We start from the raw sequence: 27,566 nt of genomic DNA, 5'->3' as shown, positions 1-27,566 counted from the left end.
GTTGACATTGGAGTCTCAAGCAGACCTTAATTTAGATTAATGTTTTTTGGACTTTTGTGATAGCAGCTAACACCTGTGTCTCCTTTCTGTACGTGGTTACAGGCCAAGGATGTGGAGAATTATTGGAGTGAGTGCCTCTGACAAGCAGCTAGATTGAATGGATGAGTGTCCTCAGGGGAGAGATGTTAAGTGCACCAAGGAGAGAAATTCAGGAGACTGTAGGTAGTTTGAAAAAGCTCCAGCGTTCAGTGAATTGTGGTCCAGTGTGCTGACTTATCAGTGGCGGAAATGAAGTAGAATTTAAGGTGGATTTTTAAGCTGGAGTAGTGCAATCAACAAGATGAATGCACAATGTTATCTCACGTAGCCTCAGTCTTACTCTCCATACTGAGGTGAACTGACAGAGAGTTTAAATTATGCAGAAGTTGTTGTATGGCTCATGATGAAGTACACAGATACAGTATGTATACATATAGAGACCCTGACCTACAGAAAATCCAATTTGAGCTCTGCAGGAGTCTGGCTGGGCTGGGAATTACATCATCAAAGTGTCTTCCTGCCAATCAAGCATAGAGTGGCGTCAAAGTTACGTGTGTGATCGCCGATTGTCCCTCGTTCGTGTTCGAAGCAATAATTGTAAGTGCGTCCATCGTTTGGGCGTCGACACACACAAATTTGTGGGTAAAAAAGTTGACAATGAAGTACGAGACGTTAAATAAAGCGCAGGGTTTTCTGTTTTGTCTGTGTCACTCCAGAGTCAGCGCTGAAGCAGCATCTTGAGCAGTGCTGCTGTCAGAGCTGTGCCATTGCCAACAAGCAGTGTGTTTTTCATCATCTGCAAGAGCCCAAACAGAGCTCTATATTTAAAGATGATACTGCAGATAAATGCAGTATTTTAATAATAACAACAACAATAATCACAATGGTAATATGTATACATCGATGTTTTCTGGTCTAGTATCTCACAAAGAAGACCTGAGAAAACACTGAAGGTCCGGACATTTCAGACAGAAACACTGAATTTATCTGTTCCAGGATGCTCCACGGACAAAACATGATCATAAAAGCTGCTGTTGTTTATAAAATATGATTTGTAGATTCAAGCACTGAACAGTAAAAACAAGGTAATTAAAATGTTGTTCACGTGTTGCAACAATGATCCAGTAATATAGATATAATAAACAATAACATGATACTGACAGTTTAACTTGTAATTGATTAGTCTCATTTTGTGTTTATCATATTGCTGATTTTTTTTGATAATCATCTAGACACTCCTTCCATCACTGCCTGCTGACATTAAAAATCCTCCTCTCAAAACCAAAGACAGAATTGAAATCCTTTATTTTATGCTCAGCTGGACTATTTAAAGTGTGTTTTATATTTTTCTAAAGCTTTGTGTAAATCAGCAGTGTTGTTGCCTCACCTGTGATAAGGTTTATTGATAGAAATATACTGTATGGAGGCAGCTTGCTTATGCTTTTATATGCTGTATGTTAACCTTTGTGACCCAGAAAGAGATGATATGCCAACACTCATCTCTGCACTGTACTGAATTAACATTTCTCCCTCTCTCACCCTCTGTCTTTATCTCTCTCTCCCTCCCTCTCTCTCTGCCAACAGATGGCTTATAAATCATTTATCCAAATCAATTACTCATTCTGGCCAAAGAGCAAACATTTAGCTAACTGACACATAAACCAATATGCATGCTGATACTCAACTGGTAACTGATTCGCAGTGTTGATGTAAGGAGCACTAACATTTGATCTTGCATAACAAGTTGAACGTCTCGAGCGTGGATGTAGGGGGTTCGGTGTGTGTGTTTCAGAGAGAAAGAGAGTAAAAAGGATGAGGGGGGAGTTAAAAATGAGAGAACACACTGTGGGAGGCAGAGAGGCTTATATTAACTAAACCATCCAGAGCAGCACTGTGGGAGTTGCTCCACACAATTCCTTATTCTGTCAAGACAATCTGCTGCGCACACACACCACCCACTGCACTGTGGGCCACCAGAGCAGTTATATTAATTCATCGTCCTGCGGAATCACAGGTCTTCATGAGGTGGGAATGTATGAAAATCCTGACTGTTTCCTCCTTGCTATAGGTCAGACTGAAGTGCTGTGTAGGTGCAAAACTTTCTCTACTCACTGTGTAGCACTTTTTTGCTTCTTGTGCTTAAACAAACTTTATCAATGCTCTAAACACAGTTTTATTTCAGGAAAAAAAAAAACTCCAAATCTACAGTCACAGTATTTAATGTTCGCTTGCGCAGCTCTGTCAAAATATTGCATTATTGATGGGCATATGCAGTTGTTAAGTTGTCGTACTGCTGCTGATATTATCGGTCAGAAATGATTGTGGCCCGGGGGGCTAAAATGCTCTTTAATGCAGCAGCTGAGCCACTGCTGGTTATTTGTGTGAGCCTGAGATTCTCCAGCTCCATTCTGAGTGAGGAAAGGGAAACGATTTATAATCAGAAAACAAGCAACGCCACGAACAGTAAAGGAATATGCCAACAAATCACTGCGTAACAAAAGGCTGAAATAAAAGCAATAACATAAAACCTCTCAGTAGGATGGAAAGTCGACGCCTGAGGACGGAGAAGGAAAAACTGCATCATCCATTCCTGTAAAATCCAGTTTCCAGTCATTTTACCAGTGTACTTAACAGATTTATTCTTTCATACTGTTACACCAGAATGCCCATAAAAATCAAACCAAGTGGGGCAAATATGCCCTGTGCCTTAAAACATTTGCTTTAGTCCTTCTGATCACTGTGGCTACATACTGTAGTCACTGATATCCACATGTTTCTTCACACACTGCCATAAAGACTTTGTCCACACCAAACATGACACTGATTTTTCTGTTTTTATCCATCCTGGCTTTACCATTTCATGGTGTGTGTTTCTTCTTTGTGTTTAGTGCGGCTGGAGCCTCTCTGCCTGATGCAATGTACTGCAAGTCGTGCTGGATTGTACACACTGAAACATTAATGACGATATATTCTTTGATTTATTGCCTTTTTGTTGGGTGGAAAACCTCCCAGAAGTCAACTTTCTAAGAACTAAGTACAATATCTAATCACCACTGTTTAGTATCACCACATAGCTTCAACAGACGTCCTCCAGCTGACCTTAAGACAAAGAATTCACCACAATCCGCCTGCTGGGATGCTTAAATGGTCAATGTGTAGGATTTAGGGGAATCTATTGGCAGAAATTGAATATAATATTCATAGTTATGTTTTCATTAGTGTATAATTATCATAAAGTAAGAGTCGTTGTGTTTTCCTTACCGTAGAATGAGCCCTTTATATCTACAGAGGGAGCAGCTCCTCTTATACAGAGCTCGCCATGTTACACCGCCATGTTTGTGAATGGACAAGCCAAATACTGGCTCTAGAGAGGGCCTTTCCAGAGGGGGCATTTCATGTTTTTAGCAGCCACCAAAGTGAATAGTGATGCGAGGGATATTCAGTTTTTTGCAATCTACTACCTACTAAATCCTACACACTGCTTTAAAGGACCCGCACACCCACTTTGATGTTTTCAGAAGTGAAAACACGTGTGTGGGTGGACCATCATATAAATGTTATCAGCAATTTCAAGCTGTGATCTTCATGTTATATGCTATAGTCCATGTCATGTGGACGTATGTATGTCAGTTCTTCAGTCATTTACAAATGAGTGGTTCTCAGACTTCTGTAAGCTTGTGAACACTTTAAATGAACCACTCAGGGAAAGAGCTATTTTTCTCTTTTGAGGTTGTTTGATTTGATTCAGTCCTATTCATTACCAGAAGTGTCTGAGAGGCTGAAAGTATATGTTGTTTCAAAAGATTAGAGAACATTAAAAAAACAGACATTTCTCTTGCAGAAAAATGCTTTTCCATTCACATCTTGTGATACACCAAACTGTAAATCTCTTGAGCTGAGAAGCAGTGGTGTAAATAAAACATGCTGTGCAATTAATATCACGATAATACTCAGGTGCACTCATATCATATTAGTTTGCTGCTTGACAGTGACATGAAGCATAAGTCACAACGTTATCAGTATCACAGCGTGACGGTTGTCAAGACGGATTTGTCACGCAGCAGAGAGCTGTCACTTCTGCAGGGTCTGTCATTGTTACTCACTTATCATGGCTGACAACTCTGACCAGGGCATCAGCTCAGTTCACCACAGCGCGTTTCTCACGTGACGCCTGCAGACATGAGCGGGCCGAACAAAAACGTTTTCCTGCGCAGCAGCTGCCGGTGATTTAAAGTGACTTTATTATCAGATATGTGTCTGTGGGATCAGTTAAAGGTCCCCTCCAGACGTGTTATAAAATACTCTACTCTTAATAATAACTTATGTCTGATCTGGTTTTTATTATCTTTAAATATCTTGCTGAAGTCCTGAAATTGAACAGCCTTCTAGCATCGAAGTCTGCACATACTACCCATCGTTCTGCACAGTAAGGCTCATTCAGCTGTTGCAAGAACAAGAAAAACACATTTTTGAGTGGATGGGGACGAGGAGGAAGTGACCACCAACCCCCAAGACCCTCTCATCCCCATAAGACCCCACTATAACACAGCGTTTTGTTAGCTGTTTACTTGGGAGAGAGAAGAAAATAAACTAGGAGAGATGTGGGAGAGGATTATAAAATCCAATTTATGTTGAATTTTAGGGTTGTTTCTATTTAAATTAAGGCACTCTTAGCAATGATTAGATTAACAAACGCCTCTGGAGCACCGCTAGAAAGCTCCAGCTAATGATGTTTTAAAAACCCAAACACTGGCAGGAGGCGAAGTCTTCATCATTTTTGCTAATTTAATCTTTGAGTCTGTACTGTCATCGTGACCGCTGATGTTCTTTGCGAATAAAATGCTGTTTAATACTTCATGAGTGATTCCATTTGAATAATAAAACAGACCTAACCGAGTATAAACAGATAAATGAATAGTCCTACATGAAGGAGAGGGGAAACTGCGGGGAGCAAGTAAACTGTCTGCCAAATTGTCCATTTGATGTAAATCAGCCAAATAAGCCATGTGTTGTGCTTCCTTTGGCTGATTTACATCTGCCAGTTTTGGTGGCCAACCTTCACCTTCCTCATCTCTGTCATGTGTGCCAATCTCCACATGGCAGTAGTGTGCAGCATAGCTGTCATTATGATGACTGTAAAGCACTGATAATGTTGAGAAGTGTAGGATAACAGATTTTTGGGCAGTATCTTCACATTAATTCATAAAATATTCACATTTTTATCCAGACTGTGTAGGCGTACTCGTCATTTTTCTTTGATAGAGAATGTCCAGTTGCTGACAATATCAGCCTACGAGAGACTTGTTTGACCAAGAGGTCAATAAAGAATTAGTCTGGAGGCAACAAGTAAACTCTTGTATTTATTCCTGTGCACGAGAAATACCAACAGTAAGAGGGGAGTGTTGAGAGGCTGTCCTATCATTGTTGATTTGCAATAAGCCAGCGTGGGTACACTTGAGGAGAAGCTGGCAGCTGGCAGACCTTTAAAGAAATTCATCTTCAGCACCATGGACAGCTCCTAACAGCTGTGCACATGTTTTTGTACTTGTACTTGTACTGCAATTTTGGGAAAGTTTCTGCATAATTTGCACAACATACACACACACATCAGTGTCTTCTTCAAAGCAAAAATATCTGTAAGTAACACAAAGATTGGCATTTGATATTTTTCTCACCCCCAGTATAGAGAATATCTGAGCATCTGTGCATCCAATCAAAACAATGTATTTCTGATCTGCATTTGCAAGCTTCAGCAGTAGCTGCCACTGTTCTGTTAGCGTGACCGTGATTCTGACCTCCAGACAGCAGCCGGAGACACAGACACAAAAGAGCCACTGGGAATCAGCAGCAGACATTGTCTTTCTAGCCGCAATGTCTTTGTCTTATCTGCTCTATCTTGTCTTTGCACGACAGCTTAAACAAACAAACAAACAAACAAAACGGAAAAATCTGCAAAAGAGAATGAGTTACGTGGATTGTTAACAGCATCCCTCCTTTCTGAAGCGCTCCACAGACGGCCATCATTGTGAAAACGGGGCCCAGGACATCCACTGAATAACAGTGGGCTAGATAGGAAGCCATTTTTAGCCCCTCTATCCCCCAGTCTCCATAACAACTAAAGAGCAGCCAGGAGTGGCTAATGGTCTGAAGAAGGATTGAAAGATGGAGGAAGTGGGGGATGAAATGACAGAAGTGTCAGGAGGTGAAAGAGAGAGTGATTGGAGTAAAAGGAGGGGAGGAGGAAAGAAAAAGCAGGAAGAAATAGAGTGTTGGCGAAAAAGGGAGAAAATCCGAGGGGGGATAGGTAGAGGTGTGAAACCCGCGAGGATAATTCTATTTCTATATTTGTGTGGACGATGGTGAGCTATTTAAATCTTTCTCTCTCTCTCTCTCTCTCTCTCTCTCTCTCTCTCTCTCTCTCTCTCTCTCTCTCTCTCTCTCTCTCTCTCTCTCTCTCTCTCTCTCTCCTCTTAATTAAATCAGATGACGTTGTATCTCCTAACACTATAGCTGGGGCTCATTCTCTCCACTGTATCACAGGAATGTAATTGGGTCTGTGTTACTGCTTCTCTGTAACGATCAAGTGTGCTATCGTCTCAAAGCAAATCACTGTTCATAAAGATGCTTCTTTTACATCGCACGCACATGAATCATGTGTTTACAAAGCTGCAACCCTTCTACGTAATGCACCTATCCTCTTTCACATGTTGTGGCCATCTTTGTCTTTTCCTCATGATCAGAATGGATTTAATGAGTTTCATTAGATCAGCAGTCAGAGCACAGGAAGAAGAGCAGTGTGCACTCACTCTAAGTACTATATAAGCTTAAGTTCTGGAGTGAGGAAAATATTTTTTCTGACTTCAGACTCTTGAAATTAAATGCAAAAACATTCCATCAACTTTACAATTCTCCTCATGTTTTTACCTCCATCTCTGTCTTTCACTCAGAAGGCATCCCAGTGAATAGGGAGTAAATGTGTGTTTAGGTCAGTGGAAAATGGAAAAATAGAGAGGAGCCAGAGGTGGGAGAATAATTGGGAAGGAGGTTGAGATGGAAGAGGGAGATGAGAGGAGAGAGGTTTGTGGATGAAGAGCAAGATATGAGGGTATCGAGAAGCAGGAGAAAAGGTAGGCAGGAGGGCAGACTAATGAGGAAGTGAGGGGGAGATCACCAGGCACTGATTTTGTTTTTCTCATCAGTCTGAAGGCCACAGAGGTGCATGAAGCAGACAGGGGGAGTGGAGGAGACAAAGTAAAAATGGAAGTTGTGAAGGACTCTGGCTTTGTGTGGCAGATAAGAGGTTGATGCGATTGTGCCGCGTGCGTCCACACGTGTTTGTCCGTGAGCTTCATGTCTCCCCAGCTTAAGGGTGTCCTGCCTTCCTCTGATGGAACCGCTTCCTTTGTTCTCCTCCTAAATAGCAGTTGTCACAGCCGTCCTCCCACGCACACAGGGAAAAAGCCAAAAGCCCCCAAAAGCGTCCCTGTTGTTTTCTCTCTTTTCTCTGCCTCTCTGGAGACCCTCACGTCCTCACACTCCGTATCTAAGCACTGCAGCCTTCATCCAAGACTGTGTGTGATGGCGTTAGTGTGTTTATGTGTGAGCACCCTTTCTGACACAGCTTATAAAGCGTGAAAATTGTAGCATTCATGTGCATCTGCGAGACAGTGCCAGTCCTGCTCTGTGTCTTCTGTTTGTGTGGGTTTGCATATGCACATTTGTTTGTGTCTACCTCTGCAGGATCCTGGCTGCGGCGGGGGCACACATGAACATCTCCGTGGACCTGAGGACCCTGAGGGCAGTGCGAGTGCTCCGACCCCTCAAACTGGTCTCAGGCATCCCCAGTGAGTACCACATCTTTTTATTGCAACAGTGAATGTAGATTTCCCTCTCATTTACATATTTGTGTACACAGGGCGCTTATGCTAAAAAGAGGGACAAGTCAAACAAACCAAAAAATATATTTTCTCATTCTTTGTCCATGGCCCTCACACAAATGTGGAAAAAATTCAAAGATATTCAATTTACCATCATGAAAGACTAAGACAATAAGCAAGTATCCACGTAAGAGAAGCTGGAAGCAGTGACCTGTTTTGAAATTGCTTGTTTAGTTAATAGTTGCTGATTAACTTTCTGTTGATCAATCCAATCGTTTCAGCTCTACCTGAGAAAAATTTCAGTCATTGAAAAGTGAGGTTGAAACGTTTATGACATGCATGTTTCACACATTTATGCTGTTAGAGCTCTGTTGCTCACCGCGTGCTCTGCTTCCAGGTCTGCAGATAGTCCTGAAGTCCATCATGAAAGCTATGGTTCCCCTACTGCAGATTGGCCTGCTGCTCTTTTTTGCAATCCTCATGTTCGCCATCATCGGCCTGGAGTTTTACAGCGGCAAACTGCACAACACCTGCGAACCAGAGCCTGGAATACTGGGTACAAACACGTGTCTCTAGCATGCTGCAGATTACATGCTGTATATACACAGTGATGCTTCTATATGAAGATGGACAGGATGTGCACAATGAGATCATCTATATGTAGAAGTCATTAGAGTCTGGTTTGACTACTAGGGTCGCTAAAGACCTGAAACTGAGCTGACTTTTAGAGCAGACTTCAGTATTTGGTGACATATAATTACCATTTAAAAAGCTTCCTGTGCCCAAATGGTACATAACCACACACATGTACAGATATTTCCATCCAGTATTTCTCATAGACAGGAAGTCATAGATATGTTAATACAGAAGCGCGTGATTTAGTCGCCATAAGTAGCTGGTCAGCCAGTCATACATACTAAGTCTGTGTTCCAGTTCAAATATACACACACAGTGCATGTGCATTGATTCATACTACTCCATTCATACTGGTAGCAATAGTGACATCCTGTGATTACCGTTATTCAGATATTTTATTCATCTTAAGCCAAGATCTAATTTGAATTGCATTGCAAAACAGGAAATTGTCTCAACACCTCTGCCACACACTGATGGCATGGATGAAACAAGAGAGAGCAATTTGTAGAAATGGTTGTGAATAATTCATGAATGTGGACAGATAAAAGACTCAATTTAGAACTATTTTTGAAACTGCATCACAAGAGCAGGAAAGCAAAGAGTCGGGACTGAGCTCATTCTGTTGCTGTCGTCCTTGTGTGTGTATCTGGTGTGTGTGTGTGTGTGGCTGTTTTATCGTGAAGGTAGCTCTTTAGGTAGTAGCTCCATTGTCACAATCACAAATGCACACAATGGCATGCCAGGCTGCACCTGGAGACTTGATCAAACCGAACTGGCCGTGTTGTCCGGTATAATTAAAACCAACAATTCGGTGCGCTAGAATGCCTCATTGTACATTCACAGCTGTCATTAACCTCCAAGCTGTTCCCGTCACGCTGAAGCTGAATGGACAGTTAGATAACACTGACAGACTGAAGTGAGTACGTGCTGTCACTGAATGCTCATGTTATTCTTCAGACAGACGCTCTGTGATGGGGTGTTGTTGCTCACTGGGTACATAGATTGGTTTAAACTGTATATGCTGGAGCTTAAAGGCCTGTAGACAAAAGATTTATACTTATAGCTTTCAAATTACAGTAATGTCATACAGCTGGAATTTTTTAACCTTTGGGTTTTCTTTCTGTCTCTCTCACTTTTCTGATCAGAAAACGAGAAAGTGGACTCCTCTGAGTTGGAGTTTCCGTGTGGCGTGCGTCAGTGCCCGGCCAGCTACACCTGCAACAAAACTTGGATTGGCCCGAATGACGGCATCACTCAGTTTGACAACATCCTGTTTGCTGTACTCACTGTCTTCCAGTGCATCACCATGGAGGGATGGACCACTGTACTCTACAATGTAAGACAGTACACACACACATACACGGGTGACACTCATCATATTTTTCTGGATTGCTTTAAATTATTGAGGTGTAGCAGTTTTTGTCACAATTTACACTCCATTAAGCATAATGAACAGAAGCGGCTCTGGCTCCTGTACACTGATGATTGTTGAGTGGAGGTCTGCAACCCCTTCATCTCATTCATGCTGCCTGTGGATGGAGAAAATGTGGAGGCAGGGGGGTCACTGGGTTGTGATTTTAGCGTAGATACTGCAGTGCTGTGTTGGTTCCTGTTTGGCTCTCAGCTTGCCATTTTTATTGCATCCTGCTGCATCTTGCTGCAAGACCTGAATAGAGATTAGATTCCACTCTGACATACTAGTTAAGAAACATGGCACGCTTCAGAATCTCTTAGAAATGTAATCTAGTGTTAACGACTGCCTATAAACCTCCTCCATGGACTGTATGAATATGAAGAACAGCAGAAGACTGTCTCCTTGAACCATGTCTCTAATATTTATTTTATTTATTTATTCATTTCATCTTTATTTAATCAGGCAGTCGCATTGGGAATCTCTTCTCCAAGAGAGACCTGAGAACAGGAGACATTCACAAGAGCACAATCAGGAAACCGAAATAATTCAATTACACAAGAAACAAGGAATTCATAAACACAAGAATTATAAAAACACCAGACAATAAAGCTTTAAAGTCTCCAAGGTGACTGAGGGACTCTAGGGGGAGTTTGTTCCATTTAAAAGGTGCATACTGCTTGAAACCAGATCTGCCAACATTAGTAAGTACATAAGGGATATCTGTGGTTCAGTAATTACTGGCTTGTGTGCTGTAGTGAGTAGATTTAAGTGAGAGAAGAGATGTGATGTAGTTTGGAAGCTTGAACAGCAGAGCTTTATAAATGAATAACATGACACGGCTATTTCTTTTTGACTATGAGGAAGTCCATCCAATAATATCTAGTTCTTTAATCCTTCCATGTTCCTGATACATCTTGGATCATTTGCATATATCGTGACCAAGGATGTGCAGCTTTGTCATCCTTGATGACTTGATTGAGGCGAATCAAGGAACCCAAAGTTTTTATGCTCTTGAACTAAAAGTGTTTGAAATCCCTTGAAGTGATGCAAAACAACAACAAAACATTGTATCATGTTGTATCTCCTTGACTGGTGTTTAAATAATGAGTGTTGAAACCAGAAACAGTGTCATCTTCTGCTGTAGAGCAACTGTCAGCCGGGGCTGAGATCCTGCTCTGTGCTTCATGAGCATCTGTGTCAGAGTGAAAGCAGCAGCAGGCAGGCAGGCAGACACACACACACACACACACACACACACACACACACACACACACACACACACACACACACACACACACACACACACACACAGGCACTATGTAGACAGAAAGGCAAGCAGTGGCAGGCAGTGGCACCATTTGCTAATTTGATATATCTGTTCCCTGCATGACCAGCCAACAAATCAAGTCCAGTCATGTTCTTACTCTGCATGCAATTACAAGATCCTGTTCAGAAACACAACCTGTGTGGAAAAAAAAACATTGGAGCAGTATATTGCAAATAAACCTGCAAAGTCGCAGTATACAGGATACATGACTTCATGTTAAAACACAGATGACAACCACAATGCTACCACCAGAAAAACTGTTCTCTCCTCGAAGAGCTCCACGTCCTCTTTGTCTGCAGCAGGGTGGGTGGAGGGGGTCCGGGGGAGGGATCCATCCTCATTAGAGCTGGACCCATCCTCATCCACTGCCGGCTCCTCTTCATCTGAGGAGTTAGGCGGGGGTGCAGCGATGGCTCTCCGGTGTCCCCTTGTAGAGGGTGCAGAGGTTCTGATGGGCTGATCTGGGTGCTGCTGGTGGAATCTGGCAATGAGGTTGGATTCAAGGATGTGGCGAGCGGGAAACCTGGACCTCTCCTCCGGTTCATAACCCTCCCAGTCGACTAGATACTGAAGTCCATGGCCACAGCAGCAAGAACACAGCAGATGTGTGACAGCGTAGGCGTTCGTCCTTCAATGAGTCAAGGTGGCGTAGGAGGTGAAGGGACCAATGAACCTGGGTGCCATCTTTCTGGAAAAAAAAAAAAAAAAAAAAAATGAATGATTTGGTAGTGGTATTGTCTCAGATATGAAGCAAATGTTTCCAGATGCTTTCTCAGCCAGATATTGCTGAGTGCTTCAAGGTCTGTTATTGGTTCAAGGTGACCAAATAACAGTAGCAACTCTCCTTCAGGTCCAAAAACAGGAAATAAATTCCTGATAGTAAAAGTTTTGTTGTACTGACATTCACTAGATACAACAACAAGAAGTAAGTTTTAAATATTATTTGGAAATCAGAATGGTGGATTAATCAGTACTCTAAAAACAGCCTTTCTTAACCTTTTTTCAGTGTTAAAAAAAACGTCAAAAATGTAATAAAAGACAAACATTCTATAGCTCCTGATGGCCAACATATGCAGAGAGAGAGGGGTGTTGATGTGATTTACTATCAATGGGAAAGATGAGCCTGTGACAATGCAACCGCCCAGCACTGGCAGGGGTGCATTAGAGGCAGACACAGAGTTCCCGTGGTCCACAGGCCTCGTTCCCTGTACTTGTTCTTGAAGTAAGTTTGGGTTCAAGCTCAGTTTGCACAAATGCATCATGGAGAAGGACAGCAGATCTGCAATGGCACGACTTAAAACTATTGGTCTAAAAGACTTCTGTTACTGGAGCCAGTTTGAATCTAAAAAAGGACAACACAGACAGATATGTGGGTCATTACTGAGCGATTCTTGTAAGTACTACTTCTGAAATGATTACTGTTCCTTTGTGGACAAAAACCAGGATTGGCAGTAACCAAAATATGACAATCACAAATTATAAGTTGACAGATGTGTAGGAGACACCTCGAGCATTGCAGAGTAATAGCTTCTTTTTTTTTTGCCTCAGATTACTTCAGCAAAGCAACAGTCGTGAGCATGCAGTCACACCCACAAATCGCTGTGCCAGCGTGTATTTTGCGGTCAGCTGCTCTTTCAGTGTCTATTGAGATGGATGAAGGCAGATGATTTGCCAGAGTGATTGTATTATGTTGTCTAAAGTGATGCTGAATGAGCTTTACTGATGAACAGTGAGGGAAGGAGTAAAGAGAGGGACGACGTGCTGCTGACTGCTGACTGTGCAGACTGGCTGTAATAATGTTTACTGTAACACCAACATTGAATACACAGAGGTACTCATGCACAGTCACTATATTGAAGAATCACACAATACATGAATACATATAAATAGACTTTAAACAACTTTATCAGCTCCAGGTGTTAAGTCAAGTAGAGATGCAACACTCTGTTTCTATATTGGCTTCATACAGTGTAGAGAATACCTCCACTCTCCTCCACACTCTTTTTGAGGCTGGAGCCGATCAATACTCATGATGTCTCTGTTCAGTGCCCCGCCTGGACTCCAACTGGAACCTGGAACAGCCACCCAAACACCTACACCTGTGTATTTCTGTCTTGCATCCCAGTGGCAGCATGACTGTGCTCCAGCCTGACTTGATTTTACTGAATTTAGAATTTTTTTCATGTTTCAGACCGACGATGCCTTGGGCACCACCTGGAACTGGCTCTACTTCATCCCTCTCATCATCATCGGCTCCTTCTTCGTTCTGAACCTGGTGCTGGGAGTCCTGTCTGGGTAGGTTCATGTTTCAGTCCATGTTCAATTTAAATTCATCAAAATTTCAGCCTTTTGTGGTGAAGATTTAAGGGTCTTTTTGTGATTCTTGGCATGTTGACTTCAACTAAAGACTGAGAAAGTTACGAAATGCTCCAAAAACAACAGGCTAAACTGGTAACAGGTGATAGTATTATGATTGGATATGAAAGGGGCATCCTGGAAAGGCGCAGTCGTATTACTGTAGCAGCCTGTCAAACATCTCTTCTGCAGTACATCACACTTCATTCACTGGCTTGACTGTTTATAAAGAATCAGGAAACCACCTCAGACACCATCCTGATGAAGGCAAGATGGCCGAAAACATCTGGTGATGTTGTACAATTGGTGATGCACTTAAAATATTGGGCTGTATGACTTGATGAGGACCTCTGACCCTTCTGCTGTTATCTTGAAAACTATACTGGTGGGAGTTTTAGCTTCCAGTAGGTTCAGTCAAGCCAGACTGGTCTCCGGCACACTGAAATCCACCATTAGTTTTGTTCTCTGTCAAGATAGACTGAATCATTTTTAGGTCCCCAAAATGGGCTAGAACCATACAGTCAGCTGTTTTTTTGTTTTGTTTTTGTCCTGTTGATGTCGGATATGTCAGCCTCGGCCAGAGGACAGACGACACAGTGCAACTAGATTTTTCCACTTTGACTGGCTGGCAAACAAGCTACTGTCAAACCAAACCATGCTGTTTCAGTACATGGTGTCAAAGTCTATACAAGTTAATTAGTTTTACAGAAAGGTTAATGAGGGATCCGTTGTCATTATCTCCACAGTGAGAGAGAAGAGACCCCCTTTGCCTTGCTGTCTCTGGCTCCTCTCCTCTCCTCTTGTGGTTGAATGAACAATGAGAAGAGCTTAGTTCACGACAGCTTTTTCCCCGGTGATTGTCTCCAAGAGGAATTATCTGTCCGTGTGACTATAAGTCCCTGTGCCCTCAAAGAGTGAATTAATGATTCTGTGGTTTGGTTTGGTCCTGCAGGGAATTTGCCAAGGAGAGGGAGAGGGTGGAAAACCGCAGGGCCTTCATGAAACTGAGACGCCAACAGCAGATTGAGAGAGAGCTCAACGGTTATCGGGCCTGGATCGACAGAGCAGGTGGCTTAAGTCTCAGCCGCTGCTCAGGGAGACCAAAGATTTGGCTCTTGATGAGAAAAGGATCAATATGTCACTTTAAGCTTTAAGACTAATCCTGTCAATTGTGGAACATATGACTCTCTGATGTTTTCTTTCAGCTGTTGATTACAACACGACTGAGACATAAATATGGTTACAAAAGATGCTAGCATATCTCTGTCCGTATGGGCCGTAATCTGCAGCTCATTCCTGATTGTGCTTTTGGCTTTCCAGAGGAAGTGATGCTTGCAGAGGAGAATAAGAACGCAGGACCTTCTGCCCTCGATGGTAAGTCAACAGAGATTTTTGTTTTTCTTGTTTCATTGTGCACATTGTCTTTCTGCTATCTGCCCACTGCTTTACATTCTGCCTCTCCTCAACAGAATCAGTTTAATGCTGGCATGTAGACTTGAAACAATTGTGCTTTATAAAGGCTGTTTGGTACATACTAGCAAAGTCTGTGGTATGTAGTGTCTGTGATTTTAGGCATGCTCTTTTTTAAGATATCGATATTGGAATAAAATGTCTTTCCCATGAAGCTAAAGTGCATTTTGATTGGTTGATAAATTTTAGCCATGCTAACATCATGGCAATGTCAGTCAGTCAGGCGGAAACTGAAATATCTCAACAGTAATTTGATGGATTGCCATGAAATTTCTGATTGCTGGAGGATGAATCCTACAGAAATTTAGTGATCCCCTGACTTTTCATCTAGCAGCACCAGCAGGTCTGAGTTTTCACTTGTCCAGTTAAATGGCTCAACTTTCGGAAGATGGATTGACACAAAATGTTGTACAGACATTTGTAGCTCCCAGACAATGAATCCTAATGACTTTGGTGATCCCGATGGTCCTCTTGTGCCACCATGAGGTTTACATTAGCAGTTTTGAGCAACATGTGGCAACAAGTATTGGATGCTTTAAAATTGGGTCCAGATATTCATGTCGTCAGCTGGATGAATGCTAATCACTATGATGATCCCCAGGCTTTTCATCTATCGCCACCATCAGGTCAAAATCTTTATGTGACCTTTCAGGTTATCAGCAAACTAATGAGCCTCAGCTGTAAATGTTAAATGTTAGCATGCAAACATGCTAAGATGGTAAATATGGTGAACACCAGCAAGTTAAGTGTAAGCGTTAGCATGCTGATATTTGCATTTAGCTCAAAAGCATCTCAGAGCACAGCTTAGAAATACAGTACAGCAACAGCTTTGACAATCCCCTGACTTTTCATCTAGCACTGTCATCAGGTAGAAAATTATTTATTTGTTATCAAATACCTGCAAAACAAGCCTCAGCTGATTAGTGCTAATTAGAAAGTGCTAACATGCTAAGATGAAATGATGAACATGGTAAACATTATCCCTGTTGTGAAATGTGACAAAAGTTGAAAGATGTTGTTATCCTGCAGTAGTTTATCAGGCTGTTTGGTCATAAATCTTAGCAATGCCCTTGTGAGCATGTTAGCATGCTGATGTTAGCATTTAGCTCAAATCACCATCGGGCCTGGAGCCTCACAGAGCCACAAACGAGGCTGAATGAACAAAATGAAAGAACTGAAGTGACCTCAATTACAGAAAAGTAGACAAATCACTACAGTATGTCAGTGGAGGACGTATTGTATTGCCCACATTTTGTTGCTGCTGTGGCACACTTGCAAAGATCACTTAGAGAGAATTAGCATTGATCGTGCCAAACCTGCCTCAAGACACGGTGCCACATAGACAACTAAGTGTCTGCTCTGACCTCTGAACTCTCCTTTGACCTTTCCTCGATGCTCAACCAGCAGGGCTTTTATTAAATGTTGATTGATTGGCAGCTCTCAGGAGGCTCCCAGAGTGGAGTACAGGTGGTGCTTATGGTGAGAACCGTCCTTTGCTCTGCTCTCTCCTTCGCCAACTTCACCACCCCATTTGCCCCCCACTCACACACACACACACACACACACACACACACACACACACACACACACACACACACACACACACACTGACACTCAAATTCACACATATGAACACTCTAAGAAAAAGGAAAGCTTGCGCAAACATATTTCTTGTCTGGTGTGTTTTTGTCGCTTGAGGTACAAACACGCTCTGACAAGGTAAAAATAAATTGGTTGCTGCACATCTGTAGAAAAGATAGTGACTCCAGCTGTTAAGATGGAAATAAATGCAGAAGCTCTGATAGCTTTGATTAAAAAGAAGGTGGTGCACAGCGGTTGCTCCAGCAACCATTGGTCTGAAAAGACAGCAGCATGTGCTTGTCCATGAGTGTGTGTGCCTGTGTTGACAGGACTCAGTGTCCCTGCCTTTAGCAAACACTCCTGTGTGTGTGAGGGTGTGTGTGTGTGTGTGTGTGTGTGTGTGTGTGTGTGTGTGTGTGTGAAATGGCAGTAATACTTTTGTGTATGTGTTTCTGTGTGTGTGTTTGATTACTAGCTTATTAAAAAAAATCCCCAAGCAAATATTGACTGCAAGTAGCTTCAGAAATCACAAAGGTAGCAGGAAGGTGAGAGCATGGGGAGGATAAGATGAAAGGAAATCATAAACACCTCAGTAAGCGAAAAGGTCAAAACACACTCATCACACTCTCTTCAGCATGTGTGCACTGCACGGCGTCTCCCCCGACACTGTATGGCAGCACTTGAACGCAGCACAGAAATGCATGGACCGTCAAGTCGCCTCGGAGCATGGCCTGCCATGATGAAGATCATAAATAGCAGCAGAAGGTTTGCGTTCGGGTGTTTGGATCATTACACTAACATTAAATCATCGTTTTTATCTCATTCAACTGCAGCATTAATGAGCTCAACTTCCCCTCTCAGCTAAAACCTCACAGACATCAGCTTGTCGCTCAGCTGATTCTCACTGTGATTTCTACTTATCATCTGCATCATCATTATTTTTTCATTTCATTAAACGTTTCCACACTCGCGTACTGCCTACAGTCTACATATGAGTGTCTGACAGATGTATGAGTTTTCATGCACAAGGCAGTTTTTTGGGCCAAAAAGTCAAAAATCTATTTACCAATTCAGCACCGTGTGATCAACTACATTTTGTGGTCGTGCTGCCCAAAAGTCGGCGTTGTGTCGCTATCCTCACAGCGTAGTCCCTCTAATTCCACAGAATGTATTCGTTAAATCGTTTGAGCAGCCTGCTCTGGGGCTTCTTGTCTTTGATGTGCTCTGTCTGCAGTGTTGAAGAGAGCCACTACCATCAAGAGGAGAGGGATGGATGTGGTGCATCGAGGGCAACCAGGGGAGGAACAATATGGTGACATCTCATCTGTGGGTGAGTGGGAGTCTGGACAGGCTCATAAATATGTGCACATAAAGTGAAAGGCTTACTCCAGGAGGGCACACTGTGCTCTGCTGCAGCCATACAAGCACTGTTAGCTACTCCACGGTTTCTCTCTACCTTTCTTTCTCTATCTTTCACTAATCCCCCAAGGCATCCCCATGGCCAGAGCAAGTATCAGGAGTGCCAAGCGAGGTCCAACTGCGTATTTTCGCCGCAAGGAGCGCCTCCTGCGTATCTCCATCCGCCGTGTGGTGAAGACACACACTTTCTACTGGACAGTGCTGGGCCTGGTGGCTCTCAACACGCTGTGTGTGGCCATCGTTCACCACAACCAGCCCCTGTGGCTGTCCAACTTCCTCTGTGAGTAGATTCAGTAACGCCTTGAAATACAAGCTGCTCACGAAGTTGTTGCTTTATTACAATGTTTAATGGTCTCGGTAAGTTTTCGCATTGAAACGCTTGTTTTTGTTGTTGCAGACTATGCAGAGTTCCTGTTCCTCGCTCTGTTCCTCACGGAGATGTTCCTGAAGATGTACAGCTTGGGGCCACGTCTCTACTTCCACTCTTCCTTCAACTGCTTTGACTGCAGTGTCAGTGCTCCGTCTCCCTCTTTACATATCTGTTTCTCCCAAAATCCGACTGCTTGTGCCCTCAAATATGCAGCATCAGCGCTCTCATCCTCTGTATCTGTCTGTGTCGCATCATCTCTGCCTCTCTCTCTCTCTCTCTCTCTCTCTCTCTCTCTCTCTCCCTCTCTCTCATCTCTCTGTCACTGTATCAGAGATGTGAGGGCACCCTTATTTGTTCCAGTGTATTTTTATGAAGACTGAATTCCTTATATAATATATAATATCTCTGCAGGTAATCGTTGGCAGCATCTTTGAAGTGCTGTGGGGTTTCTTCAGGCCTGGCACTTCCTTTGGCATCAGTGTCCTGCGTGCTCTCCGTCTGCTGAGGGTCTTCAAGATCACCAAGTTAGAGCCGCAGCCTTCCTCACTCTTTGCCATCTGTTGAGATGTTTCATATTATTTACTGGGAGCATTGCACTGCTGACTGAAAGCGAGCAGCAGTGTTTGTCATGTTGATTTCATATTCAGTTTTCTGTATTTTATGTCTTAATATAAGATAATGTACTGTGTGGGCGTATTCTTTTTCTCTTGTTTTTTTGAATATATTCTCTTTTGTATGTATTTCTGAAGCAAACAAGCCAGTGCATCAAGTACAAACTTCTTCCAGCCTCAGACAAGACAAAAATACAAAGAACAAATCCACAGAATAGACTGACAGGAGCCTAAATATTTAAACACATTCATATTCCTAACAAAAAGAAAGTTACATGCTGCAAAGTGGCACACTTAAAAGACTGCTCCACCAATTTAGCATTTCACTCCTGTAACACTGTCAGACTCACCGCAGACAGTTTTTTAAAAAAGGAATCAAGTGTTGCAGCAGAACCAGAGATCTTTTGTTTCCATGCATCCTACTTCCTTGTCCAAACCTCACACTCACAATGAAAAACGACTCAACTGTGGTCTCAGATTCACAAGTGTTATCCTAGTATTGGCTAATGTGCCCTCATCTGGTAAACTCACTTCTTTCTAACTCCCCACGCTAGATTTGCCTTTTTTTTTTTTTTTTAGATTTCTTCATGCAATTTTCTTCACATGTAAAAAGACTCTGATGTGTGAAATTGGTGGAGGTCTCCTTTAAGTCATTTTAAAGATAATATAAAAAGTAATGTATGACATTTTTCACATTTTCAAATTCTTTTTAGCACTAACATGATATTTTGTGACTGTCAAGGTATTGGGCGTCTCTGAGAAACCTGGTCGTCTCTCTCATGAACTCCATGAAGTCCATCATCTCCCTCATCTTCCTCCTCTTCCTCTTCATCGTTGTCTTTGCGCTCCTTGGCATGCAGCTCTTCGGTGGCAGGTAAGCGTTGGTCCTCTGAGTGAAACTCAAACGCTTATAGTTTAGTGCATCTGTCTTATGAGTTCAGAAAGAAATTAAGTAAAGCGAGGAACCGATCAGGCAAAAAAGACGAATCTAAAAAATCTGCCAGACAACATCGACTGCTTTGCTCTCCCTCTTGACTGGGTGCACATATCCTGTGATTCCACTACAGACACATTAGCAAACATAAAAACAAGGCGAAAATAGACTTCATGGTTCAGTAGATTCCTCTTTATTGAATACACACAGTCGAGGAGGAGAACAGATAGTCCTATTGCCTGTTCACAGCTGTTTTGATTCTATTATAGAGAGAGACTGTGTGAGCCTGATCAAGATTTAAGACTGCCTTTATCTCACACACACACACACACACACACACACACACACACACACACACACACACACACACACACACACAGCCATTGTTGCTTGGTTTTCCCCAGAGTCGAAGGCTGTTTCCCACAAGCTGTCACTTAAATAAAGGCTGGCCGAGGTGGACAAGCACGGCCGAGTGTTTGAACAGGCCTCTGGAATACAGAGCATCAGCAGTGTAACCAGGGAAAGTAATTGTAACACAAGAGCAGGCAAATTGAAACAGTTTTAAATGTATTTTTTCTATATGTTTTTGAATGTGCATTGCTTTCTTTTGTATGTAGCTACTTATTGATACTGTTGTATTAAAGTGCCAGTTTGTTGCAGGAATGTAAGACAGATATCGTAACCAACCGGTTGAAGATGATCAAGAAAATAAAATAAGAACTCGACCCGTCTCTCCTTTTCAAGATGTGTCTCGTCTTCCTCACAGGTTCATCTTTGAAGACTACACTCCGACAAATTTTGACACCTTTCCTGCAGCCATCATGACCGTCTTTCAGGTCTGAAAATAAACCTGACAATTTATTTCCCTCTACTTCACATGTATTACGACAGTGAATATATTATACAGGAAATGTAAGTTTGTGAAACAACACGTGAGTAACAAATGTGGAATTTATAGTTGAGCTCAACAGTGATGCTCAGCATAGCATATTGTGTGTTTTTGTGTGTTGTTGTGGGTGTTTTTGCCTCAGATCCTGACTGGAGAGGACTGGAACGAGGTGATGTACAACGGTATTCGCTCTCAAGGAGGAGTGAAGTCTGGCATGTGGTCTTCTATCTACTTTATAGTGCTCACACTGTTTGGAAACTGTATCCTTCATTACTCACAAATCAAGCTTTTCCACTCATTTCAAAATAAGATTCTTGGCCAAAACAAACAAAGCAAAACCTCTATTTACCGTCCAACAACTAATGGAAACCAAAGCAACACGTGTGTCCCATAGTAGTTTTTGTTGCAGGATACCTGTTGAATGTGATCCAAATATTCACTCCAAGGTTTTGTATTGGTTTTGATTTTATATCTGGGTGACATTATTCGGACCAGCCGAGCTGCAGAGGCTCAGACTGTTGATCCTCAGTTGATCCTGCAGTTCCAGCACGATCTGTCCCTTGCCATGGAGTCAGTGTTTTGTCAGTCAGTGTCTTCCGGGTTGCCTTGCTGCTTTGTGCCCACGTCCTTAACTCAGCTGTGACCAGACACGCTGCTGAATGTCTTCTTGGCCATCGCTGTGGATAATCTTGCCAATGCACAAGAACTTACCAAGGTAGTAAAAATCTGAACAACAATAAAGACATAGTTGAAATCTGCTCATCTACTTGAATCCTTGCTTTAATGATCTCTCCACTCTGCCCTGTCCAGTCCTGCTCGGCTCCCCGCGTCACTTTGATTCTGTTTAATCATTTAAACCCACGGATGTTACAGTTGTTCAGCCGCCTTTTGCTCTTTTCCCCTTTTGATCAGGATGAAGAGGAAGCAGAGGCAGCGTTCAACCAGAAGCACGCTCTCCAGAAGGCAAAGGAGGTCGGACCGTTGTCCTCCTTCATGTCCTCAGAGTAAGTGCCCCGCTCTCCCTGCCTGACCTCCTCTTCTCTCCCCCCTCTGTCTCTCTCTTCCTCTCCCTCCCTCCCCTCCTTCCTTCCTCCGGGATCTTCTATATAGGACTAACCCACAGTGCCAGCGCTTAGCACGAGTCTCTGTAGCCTCCAGCAAATGGCGAGTCAACAATATGATGCAGTAGATTTGGCTTACCAATGAAACTACAGCATACATTTATAGATGGAGATCAAGAGACATCAATACAGAGCTTCAAGTTGTGCTCTTAAGTTTCATTTCATTCCTGTTGACATCATCAGTATTTGGTGCTGTCCCTCTAGTGACTTATTGATACGTCTTTCCTGAAAGGTCTTGCCTCAATACTGTAATCTGTTGCCAAATTGAAGTCTAATATATGTCTCCATGGTTACTGGTTCCACTCCGGGGTGGGAGGTGCTTATATTGTTGTCATGGAGACAGGGTTACTCAGTGTCCAGATTAACACGGTGTGTCCGTTGTAGTGATATGCTCCTGTACTCCGCAAAGTGGATATTGTTGCAAGGAAAACGAAGTGTGTGCTGGCTCTGATCTGCTCACGTGTTCTCACCTGTACAAAGTTTGATTCATAAAGTAACGTGACTTTGTTTTCTCAATGCTCAGGAGTCCATCTCGCAGCATAGCTTGTCTTTTTTTCTCAAGGATTGATTGCACAGTGCCTTGTCATAGGTGGTTCGAGTGCATGCGCATGCACGAGAGTGAGGACCTTTGACCCCGTGTGCACGTTGTGTGTTGAGAAACAAGCAGTTTGTTGCATGGGCATGTGGAAGATTTTACAAGATAACGTTTTGTCAACATGGCAATATGTACCTTCTTGCTTCCTGTCTTTTACTTCCTGTCTTACTGGAGGCCTTGCCGTTTCCCTAAAACTTTAACTTTCTTGCTCAACGGAAATGAAATCATATTAAAATTAGCAGAAAGAAAACTAGAGATGTGTATTAGTTTCAGTTTAGCCAGCTGAGGGTCAGGCTCTTGTCAGAGCCCATAGAGAGAAATGGAATACCATGGGGTCGTCTGGGCCAGCATCTGTATTCAACAAGGACACTCTGAACTTTAAGGGTTTCTGGTCTCATCTCCGATGTCAGCTATAAAACCCCGGCGGTACCTGCCCCCGCTGACCTTGAAGAAACTTGCATGACAGCATTTGCTCAATAAAAAAAAATAAAAAATGAGAAGCAGCATGTCGGAGGCTGATGATATAAACGCATGCATCTGGTCGGCATGATCAAAGGAAGAAAAACAGAAATTACACACACATACACGCACACGCACACGCACACACACACACACACACACACACACACACACACACACAGGGAATGCTTTTCACGTACACCATAATAAGTGATCCTGAGACTGAAATATTTCAGTAGTGTTTTTAGTGTGTGTACAGTTTTTCTTCCATTGTGCAGTCTTTCCCTGAATTGCTCTTGAGTATTCTGAATATTCGAAGCTTAATATTTTGAATCTCAGCACATGAATTTAGCTCTTCGAGCATGTCCGAAAAGAATGCTAGTGTGTGAGTGCCCTGAGATGGCGGTGGTGTTCAGAGCTGCATCCCAGTGTGGTGGTTTTGTTCAACAGGAATCTAAACACGCACTCTTTCCCTGTGTTTCTGCCGATGGAGTCCATCTCTGTGTTTTCTACCTGTACTCATACTGTAGCTCAGACTGTCTAACATCTCAGCCTGACTTAAGATGTCTTCTTATCAATGTTGTGCTTGCTGTTGATGTTTTTTATGAATGTTGTTTAATTGTTTCTAATACTGCTTCCATCTTGTTTGTCAATGTGCCGCTTGGCTCCAATGGAGACACACACCAAAGCGTCGACAGTCCAGTCGAATTTGGCCTCCAGATTCTATTTGGTTCATTACAAACATTTAAAGAAGGGATGTGCTCAGTGGAAATATTCTGTTCTGCAAACAGAATACTTGATGTAGCTATTAGATATGAAATGAATTATTAATCTGTGCATGTAGCCTTCTTGAAGAGTTTTAGTTTTACCCTTAAGCATTGTATAACAAATTCAGAACAGCTGGTAAATGGCATTACTGTCTATATATAGAGGTTTTGATGAGTTTGGTCTTGGTGTGAAAGGCCAGTTTATCTTCCTCATCATTTGCTGTGTGTCTCCTGGCCTGTTTTGTCTCTGCTCACAAAAGCACTAATGTCTTGTTTTCAACCAATCGCTCATTGATAACACGGACCACACAAGAGTCCACGCTCCAGTAAGTAACAATGTCTGTTCAGCTCTATGAATTTCTCACTAATGCCTGTCTGATTTTCCTAAATGGGCAGATGCCCCAGACTCCATCTTGTATGGTATTCTGTTCATGCTCTGTCCTGTTCCTCCAAACTCTCCAGCCTTATTTGATTCCACATTTCTTACTATCTGTTCCACTGAGTTCATTCTGCATCTTACTCTTTTTTGTCATTTAAGTCACACAACAGTTCCTGGCTTACTTAATTTATCACTCAACATCTTCATTGATCCACTGAATTGCTTCATGCTGAAATGAAATGGCTCTTTGTTGTTCATAAAGTGCTTGAACATCAGACCGAAACATTTGCTCTGTACTGTGATGTTCATTTTTGGTAAACAATAAAATGTTTTCATTGCTAATTTACATTTTAGAAAACAAGCAGCCGACCCAGAAAGTATCATTTTCAGTCAAGGCACATTCGGAAACTCTACTTTGAATCAAGTTAGAATTTTGGTGAATAGCCAGACTTGGACAAAACAAAATAAGCTCAAATTAAATGTCTTAAATTAATGCTAACACTTAGACTTTAGCTTTAACTTAACCTTCTGTATGTTAAATGTGGTGCTGCATATGATAAACTGTCTGCTTCTATGTACTGACATGTTGTCTTTTCCTTCTGTCCTCAGGGGAAGCCGGAGGAGGCGGCCCTACCTGTACAGGAAAAGAGCCATCCACCGCAGCCGGCCCACCTACTCCTGCTCCCTGGAGGAGGCCCAGGGCAGCATCAGGGAGGGTCGCCCACCCCCACCACTCAATCCTTCTAACTCTTTCATGTCCAGGAGAGAGAGAAGAAAAAGGATGACCATGTCAGTGTGGGAGCAGAGGACCAGCCAACTGCGGAGACACCGCCAGATGTCCAGCCGCGAGATCCTGTTCAGCAGCCCCACTGAGGAAAAGGACGGGCCTCCTGCCTCAGCCCAGCCCCAGCATGGACGTCCCCTGTCACTGCACCGCAAGGCCATGGAGAACACACCGTCTGGGAGTGTGAAGCACCTGACGGACCCCTTAGCCTCCGCAGCGAAGAATCAGGCTTCAGGTTCCTCCGTGTCTGTGGATATGACTCTGGATGCCGCCCTCTCCGGGGACATGCCTGAGCCCCCAGTGTCAGTGCTGGTGCCAGAGTCGCTGGATCCTACGACCGTGCCCCTTCCTGACGCCTCTGCGTCTGTGGCCATACCAGAGCCCATCACTGAGAGCGCAAAACTGGGTGTTAATCAGAGTCACAACACCTCTAGCGAGCATAGGAGCCCCAGACTGAATGGCGAGCGCCAACACAGGGCAGTGAAGAAGTTCAGACCACCAGATAACCTTGACACGCTGACTCCTGAGATGGGAGGTCACGGTGGGATAAGGGGCAGGAGGGCGCTACATCGCTGTGACCATCAGAGCGGGGCCAGAAGTCAGGGGTCCTCACCCGGGAATGGAAGCCACTTGGCGAGTCGTTCGGTCAGCAGAGAGAGGAAGGGAAACCCAGGGAAAGTAGAGGAGAAGGAAGCAGAGGATAAAAATGAGGAAGAGGTGTCCAAACCCGATGAGAGCAGGTGAGGCAGGCCAGCAGCTGCTCATCTTTGATGAGAGGGGACTTTGATGCAACAAGGTCAACAGTCAGATTCACATTCATATGTTTAGTACCAGTGATTTTCAATAACCTGGAGATAGGTGGTGGAAAATGAACCCTCCAGATATGAACTGGGGATGTTCAGGTTCCTGGTCAGCAGGCACTTTAACCACTATAGTTGTTTTCCTTAATGAAAATTATGACTAAATATCGCAGTCAACGAACCTTTATCACGTGACGAAAACGAGACGAGACACAACGTAAATGCTGGTCATGTGACGATAACTACAATTAAATATATAATGCAATATCATTGACGAATAAAAACGAGACTAAATGTGTTTTACAAAATAAAAACTCTGCTAAAATGCCTCTTTCTTTTTTCGTTGACTAAAACAAAATGAGACAAAATGTTCTAACGTTATTTCGTCTCGTTTAGTAGCGTTGTTATTATTATTTTGCAGTATTTCTGTTTCCCGCGTCTCACTTCAGGGGCTGCATCAGGTCGCAGGCATTGGTTCCCACTCGCGGTTAAATAGAATTGCATTACTAAAAAGAGACTACAATTTTCATTGACTTAAACTAGACTAAAATGTCATCAGTTTTTGTCGACCAAAACTAGACGAAAATAGCCACGGATAATTCTGACTAAAATAAGACTAAAATGCTCAGACTTTTAGTCGACTGAAACTTGACTAGACTAAAAAGAGTATGAACGTGACTGAAACTAATAAAAACTAAAATGACAGCTTGACACAAAGACTAGACTAAGACTAATTAAAACAGGCTGCCAAAAACAACACTATTAACCACCAGGGGCCCCATTTGGCTCCATGTTGAAGCTGTATTTCCTACCCTCTCTGCATTTGTGAGCATCTGCCTTCATAAATATGGTTTCCCTATTAGTGTCAACCAAATAAACAAAACATCAGAGTGACTTAAATATAAGAAACAGTCTCTCCCTAATGATGATGCTGTGACTGTCACACGTACACAACAGGTGTACAATGTTCACATGCAATACTGAGCTGACCAAGAACTGGACTTGTCTTCTCCATGCATCAATGTTTGTCATTCCTCTAGCTTTGGTGCTATAGATTCACCACCTGACAGCACCAATCATATTCTATCACTGTCCTATCAATGTATATCACTCTGTATTTTCAGACAGGGTGGCAGGACTGACAGTGGAGACACTGACCCACAAGACAACCGGAGCCGCACAAGTGACCAGCATCCTCAGAAACAGGAGGAACCTCCTCAGCAATCAGACCCGTCTCCACCTGCCATCCCAGACAGCAACAAAGAAGGGAATGAGACAGAACAGGACCAGGATAAATCTCAGCTCAGCTCCAGCGTGATCGTCGAGGTGCCCAACGTTCAGTCAGCTCTGGAGCTCTCCACCATCACAGGTACAACTGTTGGTCTCACGTTTTTAGATGCTGATAAGGTGACTTTTTCCAAACTGTAGCTGGTTACATTCGTAGGTGCTTTGTTAGTTTGTTTTCTCATAACTTGTGACATTACTACTTTTTACTCATTGTGGTCTGACAGGGGTGAATTGGCCTTATATGGGACAAGAATAAGACAAGTAATCATCAGCGTGGGATCTTCCTGCAGCTGATTTTCAAACTGGAAAAGCACGGCTGTTCTGGAAATATCACATTTCTCCTAAATTCTCAAGCCAATTTAGTGTCTGAATACATTTGCAATGAGAAATAGACCATGCAGTTGCAGAGTCGTGCTTCAGGGTAAATTGTTGCCTCCGCAGTTCATTTTCAG

At 42.9% G+C, this 27,566-nt stretch overlaps 1 protein-coding gene across 9 annotated transcripts in view; it reads left to right on the top strand.

The window, feature by feature from the left end:
• The window catches only part of LOC139330224 (voltage-dependent R-type calcium channel subunit alpha-1E), a 53,811-nt gene that overhangs the window by 7,524 nt on the left and 18,721 nt on the right, over positions 1 to 27,566 (top strand). For 4 of the 9 annotated variants that reach the window (XM_070961003.1, XM_070961005.1, XM_070961002.1 and 1 more), the window contains exons 3-20: positions 7,780 to 7,883; positions 8,314 to 8,472; positions 9,698 to 9,888; positions 13,485 to 13,588; positions 14,601 to 14,716; positions 14,969 to 15,022; positions 16,556 to 16,597; positions 17,934 to 18,029; positions 18,189 to 18,398; positions 18,516 to 18,628; positions 18,900 to 19,012; positions 19,842 to 19,973; positions 20,800 to 20,869; positions 21,065 to 21,182; positions 21,570 to 21,637; positions 21,835 to 21,926; positions 24,853 to 25,767; positions 26,952 to 27,196. In XM_070961003.1, the coding sequence (XP_070817104.1) occupies positions 7,780 to 7,883; positions 8,314 to 8,472; positions 9,698 to 9,888; positions 13,485 to 13,588; positions 14,601 to 14,716; positions 14,969 to 15,022; positions 16,556 to 16,597; positions 17,934 to 18,029; positions 18,189 to 18,398; positions 18,516 to 18,628; positions 18,900 to 19,012; positions 19,842 to 19,973; positions 20,800 to 20,869; positions 21,065 to 21,182; positions 21,570 to 21,637; positions 21,835 to 21,926; positions 24,853 to 25,767; positions 26,952 to 27,196 (2,942 nt within the window). The remainder of the gene's footprint in view (positions 1 to 7,779; positions 7,884 to 8,313; positions 8,473 to 9,697; positions 9,889 to 13,484; positions 13,589 to 14,600; positions 14,717 to 14,968; positions 15,023 to 16,555; positions 16,598 to 17,933; positions 18,030 to 18,188; positions 18,399 to 18,515; positions 18,629 to 18,899; positions 19,013 to 19,841; positions 19,974 to 20,799; positions 20,870 to 21,064; positions 21,183 to 21,569; positions 21,638 to 21,834; positions 21,927 to 24,852; positions 25,768 to 26,951; positions 27,197 to 27,566) is intronic. The other 5 variants (XM_070961008.1, XM_070961010.1, XM_070961006.1 and 2 more) reach the window with 3 other exon arrangements.

The sequence above is a fragment of the Chaetodon trifascialis genome, chromosome 4 (assembly GCF_039877785.1).
Source record: "Chaetodon trifascialis isolate fChaTrf1 chromosome 4, fChaTrf1.hap1, whole genome shotgun sequence".
NCBI classification, from domain to species: Eukaryota; Metazoa; Chordata; class Actinopteri; order Chaetodontiformes; family Chaetodontidae; genus Chaetodon; species Chaetodon trifascialis.
This window is presented reverse-complemented; position numbering and strand designations above follow the sequence as displayed.